General features: G+C 39.9%; 1 protein-coding gene across 1 annotated transcript in view; it reads left to right on the forward strand.

Annotated features, from left to right (window-relative positions):
* The first annotated feature begins 5,827 nt into the window (after positions 1-5,827).
* HACD2 (3-hydroxyacyl-CoA dehydratase 2) overlaps positions 5,828-23,508 on the forward strand; it is a 93,026-nt gene continuing 75,345 nt past the window's right edge. Inside the window, exons 1-2 of the mRNA XM_072613772.1 lie at positions 5,828-7,445; positions 19,136-19,253. Of these exons, the coding sequence (XP_072469873.1) occupies positions 6,907-7,445; positions 19,136-19,253 (657 nt within the window). The 5' untranslated portion in view covers positions 5,828-6,906. The remainder of the gene's footprint in view (positions 7,446-19,135; positions 19,254-23,508) is intronic.

Raw genomic sequence — 23,508 nt, forward strand, 5'->3', positions numbered from 1 at the left:
GGAGTATCTTTGCCAAGAAAACCCCAAAAACACTATAGAAAAGAATCAGTAAAAATTTGGAGAAAAACTGGATAGCAGCATTGCAAAAAATGAGCTTAGATCAGCATTGACAGCAACTACAAAACATTCTAGGTCAATCAGTGCCCTAAATATAAACACAAAGTGGGAAAAAAAGTAAAATTTACCTCAGCTGTAGGGAAGATAAAAATTCTAACAAATGGAAGAAAATACTGGAAACCTCCATGGTACTTTGTACCTTTCTCAGGGTACATATCACATTTTCTACTAAATTATAAATTCTTTGAAAGCATGAACAATTTCTTCCTCCTTTTTTGTGCCTCATGGCTCTGTACTTCTTGCATGCAGTATATTAAATGCTCAACTGAATGGATTTGATTATATAAAACTGAAGGGATTGGAGACAACAAAAATCCCAATGAATCCCAAATTTTAAAAAGAGTTTAGGAATTCATTTTTATGACAAGATGTTTTAGATCAAAAATCTGACCTCTAGAAACAATAGAGAACTGATACAAATTTAAGAGAAATATCCATTTTCCAGTGGCCCAATAGGAAAAAAGGCTGTTCTCAAAGGAGAAAACATTGTGAATAAACATTTAAAAATTGTTTAAACTCTAATAATCAAATGTGCAAAGTAAAACTGCTTCTAGACAGTGAAATTATGAACTGGTGCAATCGTTCTGAAGAACAACCTGGCAATGGGCAACAAGAATTACAAGGAGGTAGTGATCCCACTATATGGGGTACATCCTAAGAATGGTTTTTTTTAAAGGAAATATGTGTATGTGTGTGTATTTTAAAAATACTTTCCAAATTATGAGGGTTCTTGTTTTGCTTTTTAAAAATCTTCAGGTGATCATTAGATCAGAAGATCCAGAGCCCTGTGAGATCTATTCCAACTCTCTTTTTGCAGATGAGGAAACCAAACCCAAAGACGTTTACTGCCTAACACCACACAGTAAACAGAAGAAGCAGAATTCAAACCTAGCTTCCCTTACTTCAACTTCAGTGCTCTTCCTGTTATGAAGGGATACACTGAAGGAAATGGAATTAGAACAGTATAGGACACCTTCATCTCTCGATAAAAAACTGGCCATGGCAATGAAACTTTAAAGTGAGACCAAGAAAGTGCAGAGAGCAAATAGTTATTTTATCAAAATATCTGTATGATAAAAATATCATCTGGAGTTGCCTTTATGTGACAATTTATGTTTATAGGCTTGCTGGTATTTATTGATGTAAGTAAGCCTAAAATTTTACAAAACTAAATTTTAAAAGACTGGCTTGAAGGGCACGAGAAAATGGAGGTCCCAAGCTCATGGAGGAGGTTGGGTGATCCAAGTGAGTGACATAAGAGTCACAAATTAAGCGGCAAAATTAGTGCCTAACAAAAAGTTGTGCAGCCAACGTATTTTTTAAAAATGCTTACTGATTTCCTATTACTACAAAAGTTGACTTATTTGTTATATTCCTGAAGTATGATGATTTAATTTTTCCAAATCAAATTGCTTTTCCTAGTAATTTATGGCTTTAGAGATGCTTTATCTCCATTTCCAAGGATCTAAGGCTCTTCAAATGACAGTGTTAAATTACTCTGCCACCAGCTTCCAGCCTCTCTGTAAATAGATATTTCAGGGATCTGTGATTATCGACATGGTTACTTCCTCCATCAAGACAGACTGCAACTTCCTCTGTGCCTTAGTTTTTATGAGTTGCTGCAATAAAAGAAGTTTACCATCCTGCTGCCAAGTTAGTGGTAAGCCTTTCTGATCTTAGGTTGGTCTTCAGAAGAAGGACATACAATCTATCACTGAGTCCACACTCAAAGCTTTTTAAAAAAACATTTTTTTCCCAATTAATTAAGATGGGCCTTCTCTCCCTCCTTCTTCTCCCCTATCCTCAAACCACTGAAGAAGAAAAACAAAGCCCATCACAAACATGTATAGGCAAGCAAAACAAATTCCCACATTGGCTACATACCAAAAAAATGTCTCCTCCTGCACTGATACATCTTGACCTCTGACAGGAAGAGAATAACATGTTTCAACATCAATCTTCTGTACTTGTAGTTGGTCATTTTGTTGGTTGGAGCTCAGTCTCCCTAAGCTGCCTTTACAGCAACATTATTAAACAAATTGTTCTAATTCTGCTCACTTTACTTGGTCATCGGTTCACAACAAGCTTTTTCAGGTTTTTCTCAAACCATCCCCTCTTCATTATTTCTTATTGCAAAATAGTACTCCTCGAAGGAGGAGTCAAGATGGCAGAGTAGAAAGATACACATATGCTAACACAGCCCATAAATTACCTGTAAAGAAGAATTCCCAACAAATTCTGAAGCAGCAGAAGCCACAGAACAATGGAGTGGAGGAGATTTCTGTTCCAGAGAGCCCTGAAAAACTGACACGAAAGGTCCGTTGCACCCGGGACCCAGAGTAGAGCCCAGCCTTGTCTCAGCCAGGGCACCAAGAGGAGCAGATCTGAGCAGGCTTCAGGGACAGAATCTCTAGCAGTCGCGCAGGTCCCTCCACCCACAGGGGCAAAGGTCAGTGAGAGGGTCTCTTTGGGTGGCTGAGAGGGGAGTGGGGTGTCTCCATAACTCAGGCCCCCTTGGGAGGCAGCAGCAGAGGCAGCAGCAGACAAGGGCTGCCAAAGCAGGCAGGAGCTCAGATCCATTGTTGGAGGTCTCCCCATAAACCCCCTGAGGGAACTGAGCCCCGGGAAGCGGCCCTGCCCCCACCTGAGCACCTGAACTTAATCTCATACTGAATAGCAGCCCCACCCCTGCCCAAAGCCCTGAGGCTGGGAAGCAGCATTTGAATCTCAGACACCAACCGATAGCTGGGTGGATCTGGAGGTGTGGTGGGTGTGAAGAGGAAGCTCAGAAGTCAAGTCACTGACTGGGAAAATGCCCAGAAAAAATAAGACCATAGAAGGTCACTTTCTTGGTGAACAGATACCTCCTCCCATCCTTTCTGATGAGGAAGAACAATGCTTACCATCAGGGAAAGACATAGAAATCAAGGCTTCTGTATCGCAAACATCCAAAATAAATATTCAATGGGCTCAGGCCATGGAAGAGCTCAAAGAGGATTTTGAAAATCAAGTTAGAGAGGTGAAGAAAAACTGGGAAGAGAAATGAGAGAGATGCAAGAAAAGCATGAAAAGCAGGTCAACACCTTGCTAAAGGAGACCCAAAAAAATGCTGAAGAAAATAACACCTTGAAAAATAGGCTAACTCAATTGGCAAAAGAGGTTCAAAAAGCCAATGAGAAGAAGAATGCTTTCAAAAGCAGAATTAGCCAAATGGAAAAGGAGGTTCAAAAGCTCACTGAAGAAAATAGTTCTTTCAAAATTAGAATGGAACAGATGGAGGCTAATGACTTTATGAGAAACCAAGAAATCACAAAACAAAACCAAAAGAATGAAAAAATGGAAGATAATGTGAAATATCTCATTGGAAAAACAACTGACCTGGAAAATAGATCCAGCAAAGACAATTTAAAAATTATGGGACTACCTGAAAGCCATGATCAAAAAAAGAGCCTAGACATCATCTTTCATGAAATTATCAAGGAAAACTGCCCTGAGATTCTAGAACCAGAGGGCAAAATAAGTATTCAAGGAATCCACCGATCGCTGCCTCAAAGAGATCCAAAAAGAGAAACTCCTAGGAACATTGTGGCCAAATTCCAGAGTTCCCTGGTTAAGGAGAAAATATTGCAAGCAGCTAGAAAGAAACAATTCAAGTATTGTGGAAGTACAATCAGGATAACACAAGATCTAGCAGCTTCTACATTAAGGGACTGAAGGGCATGGAATAGGATATTGCAGAAGTCAAAGGAACTAGGACTAAAACCAAGAATCACCCACCCAGCAAAACTGAGTATAATACTTCAGGGGAAAAAATGGTCTTTCAATGAAATTGAGGACTTTCAAACATTCTTGATGAAAAGACCAGAGCTGAAAAGAAAATTTGACTTTCAAACACAAGAATGAAGAGAAGCATGAAAAGGTAAACAGCAAAGAGAAGTCATAAGGGACTTACTGAAGTTGAACTGTTTACATTCCTACATGGAAAGACAATATTTGTAGCTCTTGAAACTTTTCAGTATCTGGGTAGTTGGTGGTATTACATACATACACACACACACACACACACACACACACAGAGCACAGAGTGAATGGAATAGGATGGGATCATATCTTAAAAAAATTAAATTAAGGGGTGAGAGAGAAATATATTAGGAGGAAAAAGGGAGAAATGGAATGGGGCAAATTACCTCTCATAAAAGAGACAGGCAAAAGACTTTTTAGTGGAGGGAAAAAGAGGGGAGGTGAGAGAAAAACATGAAGTTTACTCTCATCACATTCGACTAAAGGAAGGAATAAAATGCACACTCATTTTGGTATGAAAACCTATCTTACAATACAGGAAAGTGGGGGAGAAGGGGATAAATAGGGTGGGGGGATGAGGGAGGGGAGGGCAATGGGAGAAGGGAGCAATTTGAAGTCAACACTCTTGGGGAGGGACAGGATCAAAAGAGAGAATAGAAGCAATGGGGGGCAGGATAGGATGGAGGGAAATATAGTTAGTCTTACACAACACAACTATGATGGAAGTCATTTGCAAAACTACACAGATATGGCCTATATTGAATTGCTTGCCTTCCCAAAGGGAATGGGTGGGGAGGGAGGGATGAAGAGAAGTTGGAACTCAAAGTTTTAGGAACAACTGTCGAGTACTGTTCTTGCTACTAGGAAATAAGAAATACAGGTAAAGGGGTATAGAAAGTTATCTAGCCTACAGGACAAAGGAGAAGATGGGGACAAGGGAAGGGAGGGATGATAGAGGAGAGGGCATATTGGTGATAGGGGAAATTGGAATGCTCAGTGATTTGGGGTGGGAGGAGGGGACAAATGGGGAGAAAATTTGGAACCCAAAATTTTGTGCAAATGAATGTTAAAAGTTAAATAAATTTTTTAAAAAGTAGTACTCCTCACCATTCATACATCCTAACTTATTCAGCCATACCACAATTGATGGGTAACCCATTACCGATTATTGTAAACACAAAAGAGCTATTATATTTCTGTATCTATGGTCCTCTTCTTTTTCTTTTGACTCTCTTTGGGGCACAGAACTAATGTTGGTATTGCTGGGTGGTACATAGATTAATAACTTCTGGGACACAGTTCTAAATTCCTTTTCAAAATGACTCAACCAGTTCAATTCCATCAGCAGTGCATTCATGCACCTGTTTGTTTTCCACTACCCTTCAGCACTTGTCACTTTCCTTTGTGTCAATCTAATAATGGGTGTGAGGTGGAACTTCAGAGTTGTTTTAATTTGCATCTGTCTATTAGTGATTTAGGGCATTTTTTTCATGTCTATTGACAGCTTGGATTTCTTCCCCTGAAAAATGACTAATCATATCTTTTCATCATTTTTATCAACTGGGGAATGGCTTTAAAGCTTTTCCAATGTGCGATAAGCCCTGTCAGAGCCCTTAACTCACTCTCAGTCTTTGAAGACAAGGTGACCTCTGCCACAAATGAGAACCTAGAAATTTAATGTGTGTAGGATTTTAATAAAAGGTCAAGTACATCTATACCTAAATAGACATGAATTACCATCGATGTTAACAGTCCTATGAAAAATGCAGAGGAAGTTTTACTGGTTGGCAGATGAAAAAACTGAAGCACAGAAAAATTAAATGACTCCCACAGGAAGTAGCAGTTCTACTAAACCCTGTCAGTTCTGCGTACTTCCTCATACACACTACTAACAAGCATTTCATTTTTTAAAATATATTTTATTTCATTAAATATTTCCCAATTACATGTAAAAAAATGTAAACATTAAAAAAAAAATTTTGGAGTTCTAAATTCTTTCCCTCCTTCCTTGACAATGTCTCCCACCCCCTGAGAAGGCGAGCAATATATCGATTACACATGTGAAGTCCTGCAAAACATATTTCCCTATTACCCATGTTGCAAAAAAAAAAAAACCAGTGCCCCTAAAGAAAATTAATAAAAAATTTAAAAGTACCCTTCAGCCTGCACTGAGTACATCACTCATCTCTCTGGAACATTTTTCCTCGTGGGTTCTCTGGAATTTGTCTTGGATTATTCTGATCAGAGAAACGCTTTGAAGGAAACTTTTTGTAAAGCAGATATTCCCCATTCATGGATTTCCCAAGCACGCTGTCTAAACTAGACTTTGTTTTAAGCTGAGCATTCAATTTCACACGTGTTGATTGGAGATGATTTCTGCCACCAGCTGAATTCCTTCTAAAAGGCAGGAATCGGAGAAAGGGGCACTCCAGGGACGCCCCGGGAAACGGAGAAGGGCTTTTTACTCGAAAACCCGGGGGCAGGGCTGTTTTCCGTGCTCGGCTCTCCCCCGGACAAAGGGTTCGTCCTTACAATGACAGAACACCCCGTCCTTTTCCCCACCCCACCCCCAGGGCCTGCGTTGCTAGCCTCGCAGATGTGGAGAGCAAGGCACGCCCCCTCACCCGCTGCTGCCCGTCTACCAGGGAAAATACGGTAACCCGGGGTGAAGCCCCAAAGGCGACCATTCCTTAGGCGATCAGGAGCACGGGCTTCCAGGCAAGCCTCGGCCCCCGGACTATCCCGGGGAAGGCGTCCTTTTCCGCCCGGAGAACCTCAGTTTCCCTCATATGTAAATGAAGGAGGGGCGGGGCTGAGAATTCAAAAGGCCCCTTTCTCACTTGACTTCCTGTGACTCTGCGTTCTCAAGCCCTCCCTCGATTCAGCCAAACGGACGTGAAAAGAATAAAACGAGAGGCTGGAAGGTACAAAGTCCTCGGCGTCTTCCCCTTCACTTTCAGGAAGCGGACACACCTCCCCGCCCGGGGCATGACGTTAGCCAATCGCCACAGCGAGCGCGAGGCCCGGGCAACGAGTGCCTCGCTGGGTCAAAAGCGGCCCTGCCTGAGGTCTGGAAGGGGTGGGGCTACGTTCGCTTGCCCTCATCCAACATGGCGCGCCGGGAAGTGGAGAGAGGCGCATCGTTTGGCCTTGCGGGTCAGTTTCCCTGATCAAAGATGGCGTCTAAGGCGTTCTTTCCTTCCCTTCCCCCCTCCACCCAAGCGCTCCTCCCCGACCCCTCCCCGTCACGCGGGCCCCGCCTCCCACTCCTCAAAGCCGTCCAGCTTCCAGTCTCCGGGCCAGGCGCACTCGGTGGCGCGTTCTCTCCACCCGGGGCAGGTAGGGATCGTCTCTTTGGACATGGCGGCGACTGCGGCGGCGTCGGGGTCTTCGGCGACTGGGACGAAGGGAAATGGGAGCGGCGGCCGGCCTGGGCCCAGTGAAGCCGGCGGGCCGCGGAAGAAGAAGGGGCCGGGGCCCCTGGCCACCGCGTACCTGGTCATATACAATGTGGTGATGACTGCGGGGTGAGGAGGGGAAGGGGCCGCAGGTGACAGGGGCGGGGGATGGGGTGGGAGGGAGAGTTGAACCTGGGCGGGGGGGGGGGGGTCCCCCCGCGAGCCCGGAGACCTCCAGCGAGCATGCGCCCTGACTGCGGGCGTCCCTTCATTCATTCATTCTCTAACCTGTTCCACGAAGCGGGACTACGGAGCTGGGGCTGAAAAGATGAATGAAGCCAGCCCAGCCCCTGCCCCCCGGGGCTCCGCGCGTCCTTACGGAGGAGCGAGTCTGGTGCGGGATTTAGGGATGGGCGGGGGAGGGAACGCCGAGAGCAAAGGGCCGAAAGGGAGTGGACCGAGCCCGAGAGGAAATCGGGGAGGATGGGCAGGCAGTGTCCATTAAAAACCGATGGTGCGAAGCCTGGAAACGCAGAGGAGCTGGTTGAAGGTTTTGGCCGGGGTGTGTAGAAGCGATCCCAGGGGAGGGAAGCTGGAGGAAAACAGACTTGTGGGACAGAGAGTCTGGGTTGGGGGGTGGCATGGGAGAGACCCAGGAGATGGGGAGCTGAGTGTCTTGGGAGGCAACTGCAAAGATTCCCACCCGAGCTGGTTTTAGGGAGGCAGAAGGTCTAATATATGGAGGACTTTTTTTTTCTTCTTCTATGTATGGGAAAGACAGAGGCTTATCGATATAAAAAGGGCCAGAGAGGAGTTTGAGAAATTCAGATTGTAGCCGAGTGATCAGAAGGGAATCTTAATAACATAATCTGGAGTATGAATTGGGGGGAGGGGGAGGTGTCTTCAACTGGGAAGAATTTGAGTAGATTGAGAAAAATTAACCTATTGCCAGGATGTTGATAACTTACTTTTCTTTCTTTTGGGAAGTCTTAAAACAAATTTTTTTTTGTCCCTCAAAGGACCTAGTACAGTGTTTTGCACATTCTTTGCACTTAATGATTATTACCACTACACTTGGTGCCTAATGAATACCTGATTTGGAAAAAAAAAATCATTTAAACATTTAAAGAGACCTTAATTTTTTAGTATTCTTAAAATGTCACAGATTCAGTCTAATGGGGGAAAGACTGCTGAACTAGTAAAAACTCTGAATGTAGACCCAAAATAGTAAACTTTCAAGGTATAATAGTCAAAATAGACTAAAATGTTCTCAGAGGTTTCTAGAAAACTTTAATGAACCGACTGCATGTGCCAGTTTGAGGATTTGGAAGTACTTAAGGATCCCTTAAAATCATTGTTTTGATGTTTATTTTTTGGTTCCTCAGTTGTTGGAAAGTCAATTTCAACCCTGTTTGGGCAGTTTTGAATCCATTATCATAGGAATTGAAGAGGTTTACCATAATTCACAGAGAATTAGAAGTGTTCTCTGAGTCCTGGACATGGGCTGTATAGATGAACTGAACAGGCCGACCAGCCAGGAATGGTGCCTGTGCCACTGCCTAGTGCCCTTTCTCAGGCTTTTCCAAAGTACGCTCTGCAGCTTCAGACATTTGGGCATAGATGTGCACTTCTCTCTACCTTGGGGCATCAGTTATTAGGCTTCTGTCCAGAGCTACATTCTAATTCGGAGGGTTAGTTGGAGGTGGGCAAGAGGAAGGACTGAACTTCGTTTCCCAGTGGGGTTTCCATCTTTGGTTGGTTGGGAGCTGGACCAAAGTGTTTATATTAAACCATCTTTTCTTTCATTATCAATACTCAGGATAAAAAAGTATTTTATCCAATTTTACTATTTTTCTTGGTATCAAGTACTGATGTTAATATTAATTCTTACTACTTTTCACTGTAAATATATTATGACTTTTTTGGTTTGGCCAAAGAACTTCCACAGCTTCCCCTTCACTTGCACCTCTCCATTTTATAAAATTATTTCTTTGGGGAAATGCATTGTGAGTTCAAAGCAACTGATTTCTAAATGAACATTTGGAACTCTACTAATTCATAAGTTGGAAACTACCCGATTTCTTCAGTAAATAGTAAAAATCTTTATTGACAGATAAGAAAACTGAGGCCTGAAGAGATAAGGAGATTTGTCCAAGCATACGCAGGTAGTTGGTGATAGCCTGTATTAGAACTTACCTAGTTAAGTCATCTTTTACTAACTACATCCTCTTATTATATCTGCATATGTGTACATACATTTGTGTGCATGTCTGTGTATGTATGTATGTATGTATGCACTTGTTACATCCTGGATTAAAAACCTTTTTATTAGTGATTTGGCATTTTAACATTGTATGAAAAAATATTCACTGAAATGAAACTCAAGACATCTCATACATGTACCTGCCATCCTTTGTAATGAACACTCTGGCTGAGGAATGGCCACTTGCTACACTGAAGGTTGTTCTCTGTAACCATAGTGGTGATCATTAGTCACTTAGTAGCATATCTCTACAAATACAGGAACATTGCTACCTACAACATGGCACTGACTGCCTGTGTACATAACATGAGCATTACTAAATCAAAAATAAATTTATTTTGTTTCTCAGATGTTTTTTAAAGGATGTTATAGACAAATCCCTTATCCAAATATGGAAACTTTTCAGTAGTATCTTAAATATAGGAACCTGGGCCTGGCACTCATTACTCCTCTCAAGCTTGACTATACCCCACATTTTCCTTCCAATCTGTTCTTACTCTTTCATCTATCTGAAATATCCTTCTCAATTTCTGGCTATTAAAATCCTCTCTGTTCTCATCTCAGATACTACCTCCTTTATGTAGCTTCTTTTGATATCTCACTAAGATTGATGGGATTTCCTTCCTCAGATCATCTGTAGTACTTTGTGTCTTTGTTACAATGCATATTAAATTTTCTACTACTATACGTTCTATGAAGTTGTGGACAGTGTTGTCGTTTTTCATGCTTCATAGCTCCTAGCACAGTGTATAGTAGCTGCTTAATAAATATGTATTTTAAAAGAGACTAATGAGTGCTTTTGGTTTTTACATCAGTCATTTCTGGATATGCTCACTAAATCTCCTACAGATGATTTTCTCCCACATTACAAAAGAAAAGTCAAGCGAGATGTTAGAATCATAGGCTGAAGGGTCATAGATTTAAAGCTGGAAGAGATCTTAGAGGCCCCTTATTTTATAGACAGGGAAAATCTGAGGCCAGGAGAGGTTAAGTGACTTACCCAGGGTTACCTAGGAAGAGATTCAGCGCTTGACCAGGTTTAAGAAGTGCGTAAAGTAGTCTTCCAGTTCTGGTCATCCTCACTCCAAGCCATTGTGGAAGAAGAGACTTTTGATCTGTTATCTTGGTCCCAGGTTTGGTCATTACAATTACTCAGCAGTCTTCGTGTTCTTTTTGTTTACACAAATGTAGTTCCGGGTTATATTATTCTTCTGGTCCTGCTTAACTTCCCTGTGGATAAATTCCAAATTCATCAGATTTTAGGGCACAATTTTTCATTTCATTTTTATACCACAGTTTGTTTGGCCATTCCCCATTCTAGGCTTAGAGTGAGAACTTGACAGGCTGTCCTAGAAGCAAAGTGCATGCATAAGCCTTTGTGCTTGGGCTTTGTGACACCTGTTATTTTTGGCTGCTCAGGTGCCATTTTTAAAAACTTTCTGATATTTATGTCTTAGTTAAAATTGTTGGCTAAGTGAATTCTTAGGTGATGTGCTACTGAAATTGATTAGTGTAGATGATTATGTGTATGATATTTGGATTTTTCAAGAGATGTTTACATTTCAAGGAAACTACAATGAAATATTGCCCATTATGCAAAAATATTCCTGGGAATAAAACACCATGATTAATTTTTTTTCAGACTTTTCATTTTTTACATGTACAAATTATACTGAAGTAGAATAAAATCTGACTGGGAGAGAAAACCAAGTACATTTGGTAAAAATTTTCCTGAGATACATCCTTAGATATGCATTCAAGAAATTATATTTAAATGATAATAGGAAATACCTTGTGCCAGTTTTCTCCTTTTTTTTTACTGTTATTAATTAATATGGCATACCTAAGAGCAGCTCAGCAAGGTGATAGCTGCTACTGTGCAGCTACCACTCAGCAGCAGAGATGCCCAAGCTCTGGTTTGCAACCAGACTACAGAGTTTAGGAACCTCTTTCCCTTCCCCACAACTGCACAACTGGGGTTATTAGTAACCCCAGGAGGGCCCAACCTTGCCATCTTTTAGTATTCATGCCACTGTGGCTATAAAAGGTTTTTCTTGCGTGTGGCTTTTTTAACCTCATTGCTTCTCAGTGAAGCTCCAACTGTCTTTCTGGAATACCTCTTAGTGAGAACTGGTATTGAGAATCATTTTGCCAAGGAGCTGTAGCCTGGTGGGAACCAGCCTTTCTGTTCTCCTGTGTTGTAAGTATGTAGGTTGACTTCTGAGCCTAGGCATTGGTGGGAAACAATTCTCATTCTTTGTGTCTATAGTGGAGTGTCAGTTGGCAGGCCACTGATCTATGTTGGATCAAGGAGGGCAGGGGGAGTCCAGAGCAGGTTACTAGAGGCAGAGAATGCTGATGGAGGACTCATCCTATGTGAGAATGGAGCTTTCAGCCATCACTTGGGCCTTGACAGGAAAGGGCATTGCTCAAGAAGGCACCCAGTATGAATACAGCTTCATCACCGAACTTCAGGAGGCATCATTTAGGATTTGGGATCCTATTTTACCAAGTAAATAGAATGTTTGCCAAGAGCTCCTGCTGCTTCCTTTCTCCTCACCACAAAAGCCCTTGTCACCATTTTCCACTCTCTTCTAGTTTACTGTTGGGTCTTTGTTGAAGAGATGGCCCTTCTATTATTTGTTCCCTTAATCTTATTACCTCTAAGCTCCTTGGGCAGATTGCCCTACTATCTCTCCCCCTCCTCCTCTGTCTTTAGTTTCTTTTGTTCTAATATTTCCTTCCCTGCTACCTATTAACTGCCAGATCTCTTCCATCTAAAACAACAAAAAAAAAGTTTTTCTTTCAATCCTCTCAAGTTATCTTTTATCTCTGTTTCCTTTCACAGCCAAACCCCTAGAAAAGACTATTAGCTATTATGAGTTCGGACTCTTTGTGACTGCATTTGGGGTTTTCTTGGCAGAGATACAGAAGTGATTTGCCATTTCCTTCCCCAGCTCATTTTACAGATGGGGAAACTGAGGCACACAGCATTGAATGACTTGTCCAGGGTCACACAGGAAGTATCTGAGGCCAGTTTTGTACTTAGGTCTATCTTCCTGATGCTAACCCACTCTATCCACTGAGCCGCCTAGCTGCCCCTCCACTTACTCCCTTTTCAACCTTTTTACAGTCCCAAACCCCAAGGCTTTCTCCTGGTCTCTTCTCTTTCTGCATTTTCACTCATGGGTTTAATTGCGTTTCTCTTGCAGCTGATTCATAAATCTATATCTAGCCATTCAACTGTAATCTTTCACCTGAGCGCCAATCCTGTGTCACCATAATAAATTCAACATGTCTAAAACAGATATTATCTCTCCCCCCTGCCCAAACCACTCATTTTCTAAGCTTCCCTATTTTTGTCATGGGTATCCCATTCCTTCCAGTCACCGAGGTTCATGGCCTCATTCATCCCTGGACTCCTCATTCTCCCTATCCCATGTATCCAGTCATTTGTCAAGCCTTAGCTTTACCTGGGCTATTGCAGTAGCTTTCCGATTAGTCTTCCTCTCTCTTGGCTCTTCCCTTTCCAGTCTATCCTCTACACAGCTGCCAAAATGATTTTCCTAAAGCACTAATCTCATAAAGTTACTCCCCCAATTCAGTACACTGCAGTGGTTCCCTGTTACCTCTAGAGTTAAATAAAAGTTCACTTCTCTGGCCTTTAAAGACATTTACAGTCTGCCTCCAACCTACCTTTCCGGCCTTATTATTAATTACACCTCTTCATATTCACTGTTGTCTCTAGCTAAATTTATCTTCCTGCTTTTCCTCACAACAGGACACTCCATCTTCCATCTCTATGCCTTTGTAAAGGTGATGTCCTCCGGGTCTGGAGAGTTTATTGAAAGGTCTCGTTCACCCAGGTGTTTTGTTCATTTTTTTCATACCAAAGAAAGAGGGTGAAGTGCAGTAATGTAATGATTTTAAGGAATTTTAAAAAAATAACTATTTGTGGCCAAAATGTCTCCCTTTTGCAAACCTTGCTAGATAGTTTTCAAAGAGGCAGCACAGCTGAATGAAATGAACCCTGACTTTGGATCTGAAAGGCCTTGCTTCAAGTTCTTGCTCTGTCATTTATCTGTTTAATCCTGGGGCACTTAACTTTTCTAGACCTTAGTTTTCTCATTTGTAAATAATATCTCTACCCTCTATTAACAGGGTTGTGGGAATCAAGATAAAATATGGAAAATATTTTGTTGGGTTTTTTTTTTTTTGGAAAAAAAAAGCACCTGTATAAATGTAAACAAATTTTTTTATATTAAGCTAGATTTCTGGGGTGCCCATGATTTAATCTGGATTTCCATCAACAGAAAATGGCATTTAATGCCTGTGATAGGTTGTACAAGTAATGCTGTTTGATTTGGCCAAACATAATAGATTTTACCAGGTCACAGAACACTAGAATTTCTCAATTCAAGAGTTAGAAGGTGCTTCAGTGGCTGTTTAAGGAACTCCCACATATCTGTCAAGTGGACAGCCAACCACTAGCTCTGGAATCAGGTGATCTGGGTTTAAATTCCTCTCCTGACACCTACTATTTTGTGCCTCTTTGAATAAGTCATTTAATCCCTTGGGCTTCCATTTCCTCATGTGTAAGGGGATTAGATGTGTTGGCTTCTAAGGAGGTCCCTGTAAGGGGCATCCGTGATTTCGTGACACTTCCAGTCCAACTCCTCTGCCCCAAGATAGCTATTCCACTTTGGGACAGTGAATTCTTTGACTGATGTGTTATCTCCGTTTGGTCCCAGGAGAATCAGCAGATGCTGTGAATTCAGACCTATTGTTTCTACTTGAGGTTTGTGCAAATGTTCCTGAGTTCAGAAATACCAAGGATTGGGACATTATCAGGATAGATATTGGTGCTACTACAGTAAGGAAAGGATGTATTCCATTAATATGTTAAATATTGTACTGTTAAAATATGCAAGAAAGCAATGTTGTGCCACTGGTTAAGATATTATATATATTTTAAAATTTATTTCTTTTTAGTTTTCAGTGTTCACTTTTATAAGATTTTGAGTTCTAAATTTTCCCCACCTCCCTTCCCTCCTCAGAATGCAATCTGATATAGGCCATACATGTATGATCACATTAAACATATTAAACATTAGTCATGGTGTGAAAGAAGAATCAGAACAAAAGGGAGAAACCATGAGAAAGAAAAAAAAGAGGATAGTATGCTTCGATCTGCGTTCAGATTCCACAGTTCTTTCTCTGGATGTGGATAGCATTCTCCATCATGAGTCTTTTGGAATTTTCTTAGATCATTGCATTGCCCAGAAAAAGCTAAGTCCAACAAAGCTGGTCATTACACAGTGTTACTGTTATGTGTATAGTGTTCCCATTCTGCTCCTTTCACTCAGCATCAGTTCATATAAGTCTTTCCAGGTTTTTCTGAAATCCACCTGCTCATCTTTTCTTATAACACGGTAGCCTTGCATTACATTCATAAACCATTCAGCCATTCCCCAGTTGATACCCAACCCCTCAATTTCCAATTCTTTGCCATTATAAAAGAGCTGCTATAAATATTTTTGTACATGTGGATTCTTTTCCCATTTTTATGATCCCTTTGAGATAAAGACTTAGGAGTGGTATTGCTGGATCAAAGGGTACACACAGTTTTATAGCCCTTTGGGCATAAAATCTTCTGTTTTAAACTCTACAGTCAGTAACTATTCAGCAAACTCAAAGTAACATGATGCATTGGAAAGTAGCCTGGACCAGAGCTAGGGTCGTCACTTTAGGCCTCAATTTCTTCATCTGTCAAATGAGGAGGTTGGACTAGAAAACATTTAAGATTCTCTTCTACCTCTGAAATTCTGTTAATTGAGTCTGCTTTTAAGAGCAGAAATCATTTTTCACATCTATTGTATCTAGTATTTAAGGTAGATACTTAATAGTACAAGTAGGATGAATGATGGTGAAAATTACAGTAATTACCATTAAATTGCTAGTTAGCATTCCAGGTACTATTGTTCTGTGGTCTCATAGATAGCTTTACAATACACACTTTACATAATAGCTTTGTTCCAGAATGTTAAAGTAATATTACATTCTTTTTAAAGGATTTTTACTGTCTCTTTAAATAAGGTCTGAGAGAAGATCTTTAAATACAGAGGAATGTGTTACATTGAATTACAGCATTAAAGCTGCATTTATGTGTTTTACCTGTTGGTAAATCAGTTATTTATTTACCTCTCTCTCTGTTAGATTTTGGGAATGACATACAAAGGATCGATTTTGATGATAATGATTTCTTAGAGTCCTTACCTCAAAGAAGCTTAAAGCAATTTACAACTTTTCATTTTCTCAACATCACTGTGGCAAATAGGGGATAAACATGCTCTTACTTGCCTCATCTGCATTGGGGAATTGCTTTTCAAATAAGACACAGGAGGCACTGGAGTTTTTGGATTCCACCCTCTACCAGGTTCACTCTTGATCTGGTCAGACAGGAAGGACAGGAAGACAACTTCGGAGGGTTAATAATCTTACTTTATTTTAGTCTAGTCTTCCCAAAAGGGTTGTTGAAAATGGGAGTGCCAACTCTTGCAGTGTTCCCTAATCACCCTTCTCACAGGAGCCACCAAGAACATAGCAGGAGCTACAACTCGTAAGGGATCCCCTTAGCCTCATGGGGCTGATTGAGGCAAACACAGGTTCCCACCAAGGCACACACAGCATTACGCCATCATTCCCCACTCACTGACCAGTTACTTTATAGGGCGACAGACAAAGAAGGCATCTTGTCAGTATGTTCTCACAGGTTAACTTTAGCAACATCATCATTCAGTACAAGCGTAGTAAATATCGCATTATGTCATCCCATATCTCTTGGCTCACTCAGTAGGACTGCTTATCACTGATTCTAGGAACTGCTATCTAGGATCCTTGGAGCTATTCTGAGAGTTATGCCTAACACCTGGAAAATAGAGATTGCCATGGCCATGGATTCTGGGAAACTAAACTCTAAGAGGGGTAACAAAACCCTCCTTACTTACAGATATCAAGTGAAATTCCTGAGGAGATTCAATTAATTGAAAGCAGTGGAAATAAATTTGAAGTCATTGTTCTTTATGGGTTCTTTACATACCAATTCCCTTCTACACAAGACCCTAGATCCTGAAAATAAGTCAGAGATAAAATCCAATGTTGGCAGGAGATTGGAGAAACATGCACGTTATAATGCATTGTTAGTGGGGCTGCAGATTGTGGAAAACATTTTGGAGAGTGATATTGCAACAGTAAGAAAGGCATACTTTTCAACTTGGTAATTCCATTGTTAAAACTGTATCCCAAATACATCATTAAAAAAAGTCATTATGAAAAAATTCCTTGTTGCTCCTTTTGTAATATCAAAAAACTAGAAGCAACCTATGTTTCCAACAGTTGGAAGGTGGCCAGATATTATATCATATTACATTAATTAATAAATCAGTATAAGTAATAGTCCGCTCAGTCAGTAAGTCAGTATTTATTAAGCATAAATGTGCCAGACATTGTGCTAAACCTTGGTGATACAAAGTATGGCAAAAGACAGTCTGTCAAGGAGCTCACAATCTAATAGTGACAAAAACCCACAACTGTGATCTGTGACAAGCTGTGGAAAAGCCTATGCAGGGTGAGACAGAAAGTAATCAACAGAATCAGAACTGTATAAACATTGGATACAATTACATACAAGAAAAGAAAAAAAGGAAGGTAAGAAAATGAAACCAAAGATGAGTGTTTCACATGGACTTGGGAAGAGGACAAAGGAAATGCATATACATACATACATACATATCTGTATATGCATGTGCATACACGTGCATGTGTACATATATACATATATGTGTGTATAGGTACATGTCAATAATGGAATATGGCATAAATGTGTAATATATAAAATGTAGATATAGTATATTAAAAGTGTATATGTATATGTGTGTATATACATGTATATATATTTTATTCATTCTGCCTTATTAAAATCTGGAAGACTAGGATGGAATTTTGCCCCGCATTTTGTACGTTTGGTTGTTTTTTGTTGATGGTTAATGGGTATACAATAAAAAAAAGAAAGTCATTGAAATACAGTAAAACATTAACTGCTTTGAGCCCTTAAGGACATCAGTTTTCTAGATAACTGAGGTTTTTATGCCTTTAAGCATCAACTTCTTTTTTACGTTAGCTATATTTGAAAAAAAAAAGTATTGTCTTTTGTTTATATACTACATTCCTTTATTGATAGACACTTCCCTCCCCTTTTGAACTCTCCTTGGTAACAAAGTAAAACCAGTTCAGCAAAACACTTATAGATCATGAAATCTGATAGCATAATCTTTAGTGGAAGTTTTTCTACTGAGAGAAGTATATTTTATCCCTTTTAATGTAGGTCTCTCTATAACATGTACCCAAGGTGATTTTTATCAGTTAAGTCTGATTTTAAAATATATATGTAAATATTTATATGTATATTTAAAAATAGACTACACCTTTTGTGGCTGTTCTACATAGCATTTATTTTTTAGATTAAATTTTATTATTTTCAGTTATCAAGTTTTTTTCTCCCATCTCACTTCCTCCAACTTCACTGTAGGGAATTGGGGTGGGGAGTAGGGCAGGGGTGCACAGGTGGTGAACAAGAAAACCTTTAACAACTATACATGATTGAACAAAACACGTTCTCCTGTTGGCCATGTCCAAAAATGTATCACCTTTTGCATTCTTCATCACATTTCTGTTGGTGTCGGTAGCATGCTTCATCATCAGTTCTCCAGAATCATGTTTGATCATTTCATTGATCAGTATTCCTAAGTCTTTTAAAATGGTTCATTTTTGCAGTGTGGTTGCCATTGTATAAATTACTCTCCTCATTCTGCTCCCTTCCTTCTGCATCAGTTCATACAAGTCTTCCCCAGTTTCTCTGAAACGCTTTCATCATTTCTTATAGCGCAGTAATATTCCATTACGTTCGGATGCCATAATTTGTTTTCGTCTATTTTAAAAAAATTTTTTTAAGTAATCTCCTTGCTGTCAGTTGTCAATTTTTATTGTTGTCAGTGTGTCTTTCTTGAGAAATCTCCCTTCCCTCTTCTAATTTACTGCTTCTCTTCTTGCTGTGGGTTTGGCCATCAGCTAAAATTGATAGAATTTTTCCCAAATTAAGAATAAAATGGCACAGAATTACAATCTAAGAAACTTTTCAGTGAGTAAAATACATGCAGTTTAATTGCATGGTTGTTATGTTCAATTTTGCCTGCTTGGAGACCTTTTCTGATTACTTATGTTTATTAGATATATTTTTGGATAAGCAAGGATATCAGTAAACTAAGTTCCAGATAGATGAAATATTGCTGGGTACGCTGTTGTGTAATTTACACAGCACTCTGCTGTATTTTCCTCACTTATTATTGTACAATTTTTGTTGTTGTTCAAAGGAGATACCTGGGTGACCTTAGGCAAAGTCCCTCTACCTCTCTGGTCTTTAGTTCCTCTCTGTATCCTATCTTTCTGTCACCTTCAGTTATATTTATGCTTGCCTCCTTATTGTTTTTTCTTTTTCTAGGTGGCTCGTTATTGCAGTTGGTCTGGTCAGAGCATATTTGGCTAAAGGTAGCTATCACAGCCTTTATTATTCAATTGAAAAGCCTTTGAAATTCTTCCAGACTGGAGCCCTCTTAGAGGTAGGTTATGAAATATCTCCATGTTTTCAATAACCATAAGAATCTGTCTTATGAAATAAGAAAATTGCTACTAAACATACTTAGGCAGCCATCTTGTTTGGAAGCATGATATTTATCATTCATTTTAATCTCTGAAATTTTTCCTGTTAGTTGACTCAGAATACTACACCTAAACCTCCTCTTTCAACTTTGTAAATACAACAAAACCCTAGTTAATTTAAACCAAAATAACTCTGTTTTGGCTAGAAGTTTTCTGCGTGACTTTTGTTAGAAATTATAAAACAAGTTATTTTAGGAATTATGTATATTTGAACATTTAAAAGCAGTCTTAGAGTTAATCTTCACCTGGTGACATGGGGGTGAAGAGCACCTGCATAATTATTGAAATAATTCTCCTGCCATGAAAAACCTGTTCCAGTTTCTCATTGTGCCACAGAAGTGACCTTGCTTCTCATAGGATGCATTAGCAGATTACAAACTGTGCACAGAGGACCAGCCAGCTAAGTTTAGAGAATCACATCGCCAGAGGCTTGGCCACCACATATAGGCATGAAAGTGGCCCTTTCTGTTAATAGAACTGGGATGCAAACTGTGAAATACTCAGTCTTTGAAGTACACAAATAACTAGGATGGTACTGGGGAAAAAGCACTGGATTTGCAGTCAGGGAGACCTGAGTTCAAATCCTGCTTCAGACACTTAAGTAGCTGTGTGACTGTAGACAATCACTTAACTTCTCTCAACTTTTAGTTTTCTCATCTCTAAAATGGAGATAATAATAGCGTTATACAGAATACAGAGTTGTGAGGATAAAGTTATATAAAATATGTAAGCTACTTCACAAATCTTAAAACACTATATAAATGCTAGCTATTCTAGCTATTAATGATGATTCCAATAATCAATCCTCCAGAAAATTCCTGTTATCATGACATATCATAGTATGGAGGAACTGCTCCAGCAGGTTCTTCCAACATAGAATAGTTTCAAGTATTATCCCAACATCAGACTACATGTACTTTATGAGGATGGGCCCAGCTAAAAATAGGTAGGCTTATCACCAAAAGACTGCAATAGAGGTGAATTCTTAGGCCATGGCAGCTCAGGAAAAGGGTATTTTGATACTCTCTTGAATTCTGTGATCTCTCTGGTGTGGGTACATCCTCCGATATAGATGGCCACCCATCAGCCTTGCCAACCTCGTCATCCTTGTCCATATCCTAAATAATGTGTTTACCGTAGCTCATGCTGGCTTATATATCTTTCTCCACACACTTGTAGGATTCTGACCTTCTTCTTGTACAGTCTTGGACTAAATGGAGGACCTTACTGCTTCTCTGTCTCAGGGGTAGGGAACCTGTGGCCTTCTAGGTTCTTGGGTGCAGCCTTTTGACTGAGTCCAAGTTTTACAGAACACATCCTTTTATTAAGGGGATTTGTTCTGTGAAGTTTGGATTCAGTCAAAGGGTTTCACTTGAGGAACTAGAAGACCATATGGGGTCTCAAAGCTACAGGTTCTCTATCCCTGCCCCATCTGGTACACTTTTTAATTCCTTGCTGAGATGTTTGTGGGACAGCTGGAATCCTTGAAGACCTTTCATGTAGCCATCCTAACTAGGAGTTGAGATCTGTATGTGTCATCTGGAAAATAAACATTATTCATCCACTTGGTTTATCTTAGGTGAATTGATAGGCTGATTTCTTTTGAGTGGTAATGGATTTTGTTGAGGAGGCCCTATAATATTCTTGGATTTGAGGCAGTCGTTAACAATATCATTCCCACACGAGAACAACCCAGGCATGTCATCATCTATAAGGAATCCCTCTTCCATTTGGACCTTTCACACGACATCTTCCATGACAGTGGTGAATACCCTTGGTGAACATGTTATCTCTTTGTTTTATACCATGTTTGATATTGAAAATCAGCTGGAGGAACTCATAACTGGATACATTATAAATTCATATTATTCAGTTTCCTGCAGTAAGGCAATCCTCTTATTCTCCCTAATTGGTTCCTTATCTCACTTCTTACAGAAGCTATTATTCCAAACTTTATTTTCTTTCCTCAGGCCTCCTGTATCTTTCACCCCTCCCTCCCTCCTCTCAGCTGAGGCCCTCTCCTCTTAACTTTACTGTGAAAGTTGAGACCATTTGTAATGAGATGTCTTCTTTTCACCTCAAGACACCCTTAATATAACCCTCTACTTTTTCTTCCTTTTGCTTTAACAATGAGGTAGCTCTTATTGCTAAGACCTACCTGTCCTCCGTGCACCCTTCATCCATTCCCCTCCTGTCTTCTCTAGCAGATTGCAAACTCAGTCAGCATCTCCTGCTCTTTATTCTGTTCTCTCCTTAATGTTCTCTTCCCTACTGCCTTCAAACAGTGTTGAAGTCTCCCTCATCTTTAAAAAACTTTCATTACATGGTACCATCCCTCCAAGCTCTCGTTATATAGCTCTCCTTTCCCCAGACTCATAGAAAAAGCTGTCTGCACTTTCTCTTCCCCACTCACTTCTCCGCCCTTTGCTGTCTGGCTTCTGATGTCATCACTCCCCTGACACTGATCTCTTCAGAGTTGCCAAGTGAGGTTTTATTTGCCAGACTGGATGGCCTTTTCTTGGTCCTCATCCTGCTCAACCTTCCTAATGCATTTGACATTGCTCCTCACTCTCTTTTCTTGAATTTTTTAGATACACTTTTTTCTAGTTTTCAACCTGCCTAACCATTCTTTCTCTAGTCTCCTTTGCTGGTTTATCATCAAATCATGCTTACTAACTATGGGTGTCCCCTGGGATTTTGTACTAGGTTGAAAATTCTTTCAAATGATATGACTAGTGTTATTGGATATATTTTTACATTCCCTTTTCTTACTTAAAAAAAAGTCACTTGTTAAACCCTATGTTAAGTTACTTTTTATTTTTCTGTTCCCAGATTGATGTTTTTCTAGCAGCATGACCATAGGCAAGTCACTTAACCTCTCTGTGCCTTTGTTTCTTTAGCTGTAAAGTGGGGATAGTAATTGTCTCACCCACCTCATAGAGCTGTTTTGTAGCTGAATTGAGAAATCTATATATCAAGTGCTTTGCAGACTATAAAACGCTGTAGAAATGTCAGGTGTTGAGCATGGTTTTTCTATTGGTTCAGTGACTCTGAACTTCTCCCTTGTGCTTCTGAATCTTTGTTGTGTTCGTCCTTTGTTTTCCAAGACGACCATGCCATCAGAAAAATGATAACATGACTTGCACTTGACTTTGTTTTGAGTGAGGGAGCGCTGTGCAAGATCACCAGCCTCACTTTGTCCTCCTGAGCCATCTGGATCCAGTGACCAGATATTCATCAAGATGACTGGAGATGGCCCAGGATGCAATGGGAGACCTTGACCTTTTAGGCTAAGGCCTTTTCAGATACTCACTTAAAGTGAGGTAATGCCCATTCAGTGAATAGGCCTCTTTAAAAAGTAATCAGGGGGATGGCCCCTTTAATAGAAAAGAGATTACCAAAGGATACTTGAAAAAAAAGTTTAATAACTCCTTATCTAAAACTATGAGATGCCAACCTGGAGTGGTAGAAGTTTTATCAACCAGGGAGTCCCCTCTGCCAGTGACATTACAGATCCCTCCCATCCTCATTCCTACCTCTCTTCAGAGGACTGTTGTGAAACTCAAAAGATGTAAGGTATAAAAGGCTTGGCAAACCTTAAAGCACTCTATCAACCTTAGTTATTAAAAGGCATTCTAGTACACAGCTGCAAAGTACTATGTTAACACACAAATATTAATCTATGTCTAAAATTTTGCCTTTTTCTGATGGTTGCAGTAATTGATTTTTAGAGGAAAAGGATTTTTAATAGCTATACATACTAGAATATTAAACACATTAACACACTGTGACTCAAGGTTCAGTGTAAAAAATGAAAAACCAAATCGCAATTCAACGACCAAAATCTTTCCTCTCTCTTAGTCTACTCCTATGGATCCTGATTTAGATAGATTGTTAACATAATGATTTCAAAGCACTGTAAGGTCCTCAGTCCTCTTATATTCAGTATACTGTAGTTACTGATGCAAGAAAGTGAATTATTATAAATTAAAATGATATTCAGCCTCACAGGTTTGAACAAAAAAGGGTTCTGAATTCCTTGAATTAACCAAACCCCTATTCCCTGAGCATTCTGATTAGCCAAGTTTTTACTGTTTGTTTATTTTTTTTTTCTGTCTAACTGTCTTTTAATTCCCACATAGTATTAAATTTGCA

Source organism: Notamacropus eugenii, chromosome 5, assembly GCF_028372415.1.
Source record: "Notamacropus eugenii isolate mMacEug1 chromosome 5, mMacEug1.pri_v2, whole genome shotgun sequence".
Taxonomy (NCBI): Eukaryota; Metazoa; Chordata; class Mammalia; order Diprotodontia; family Macropodidae; genus Notamacropus; species Notamacropus eugenii.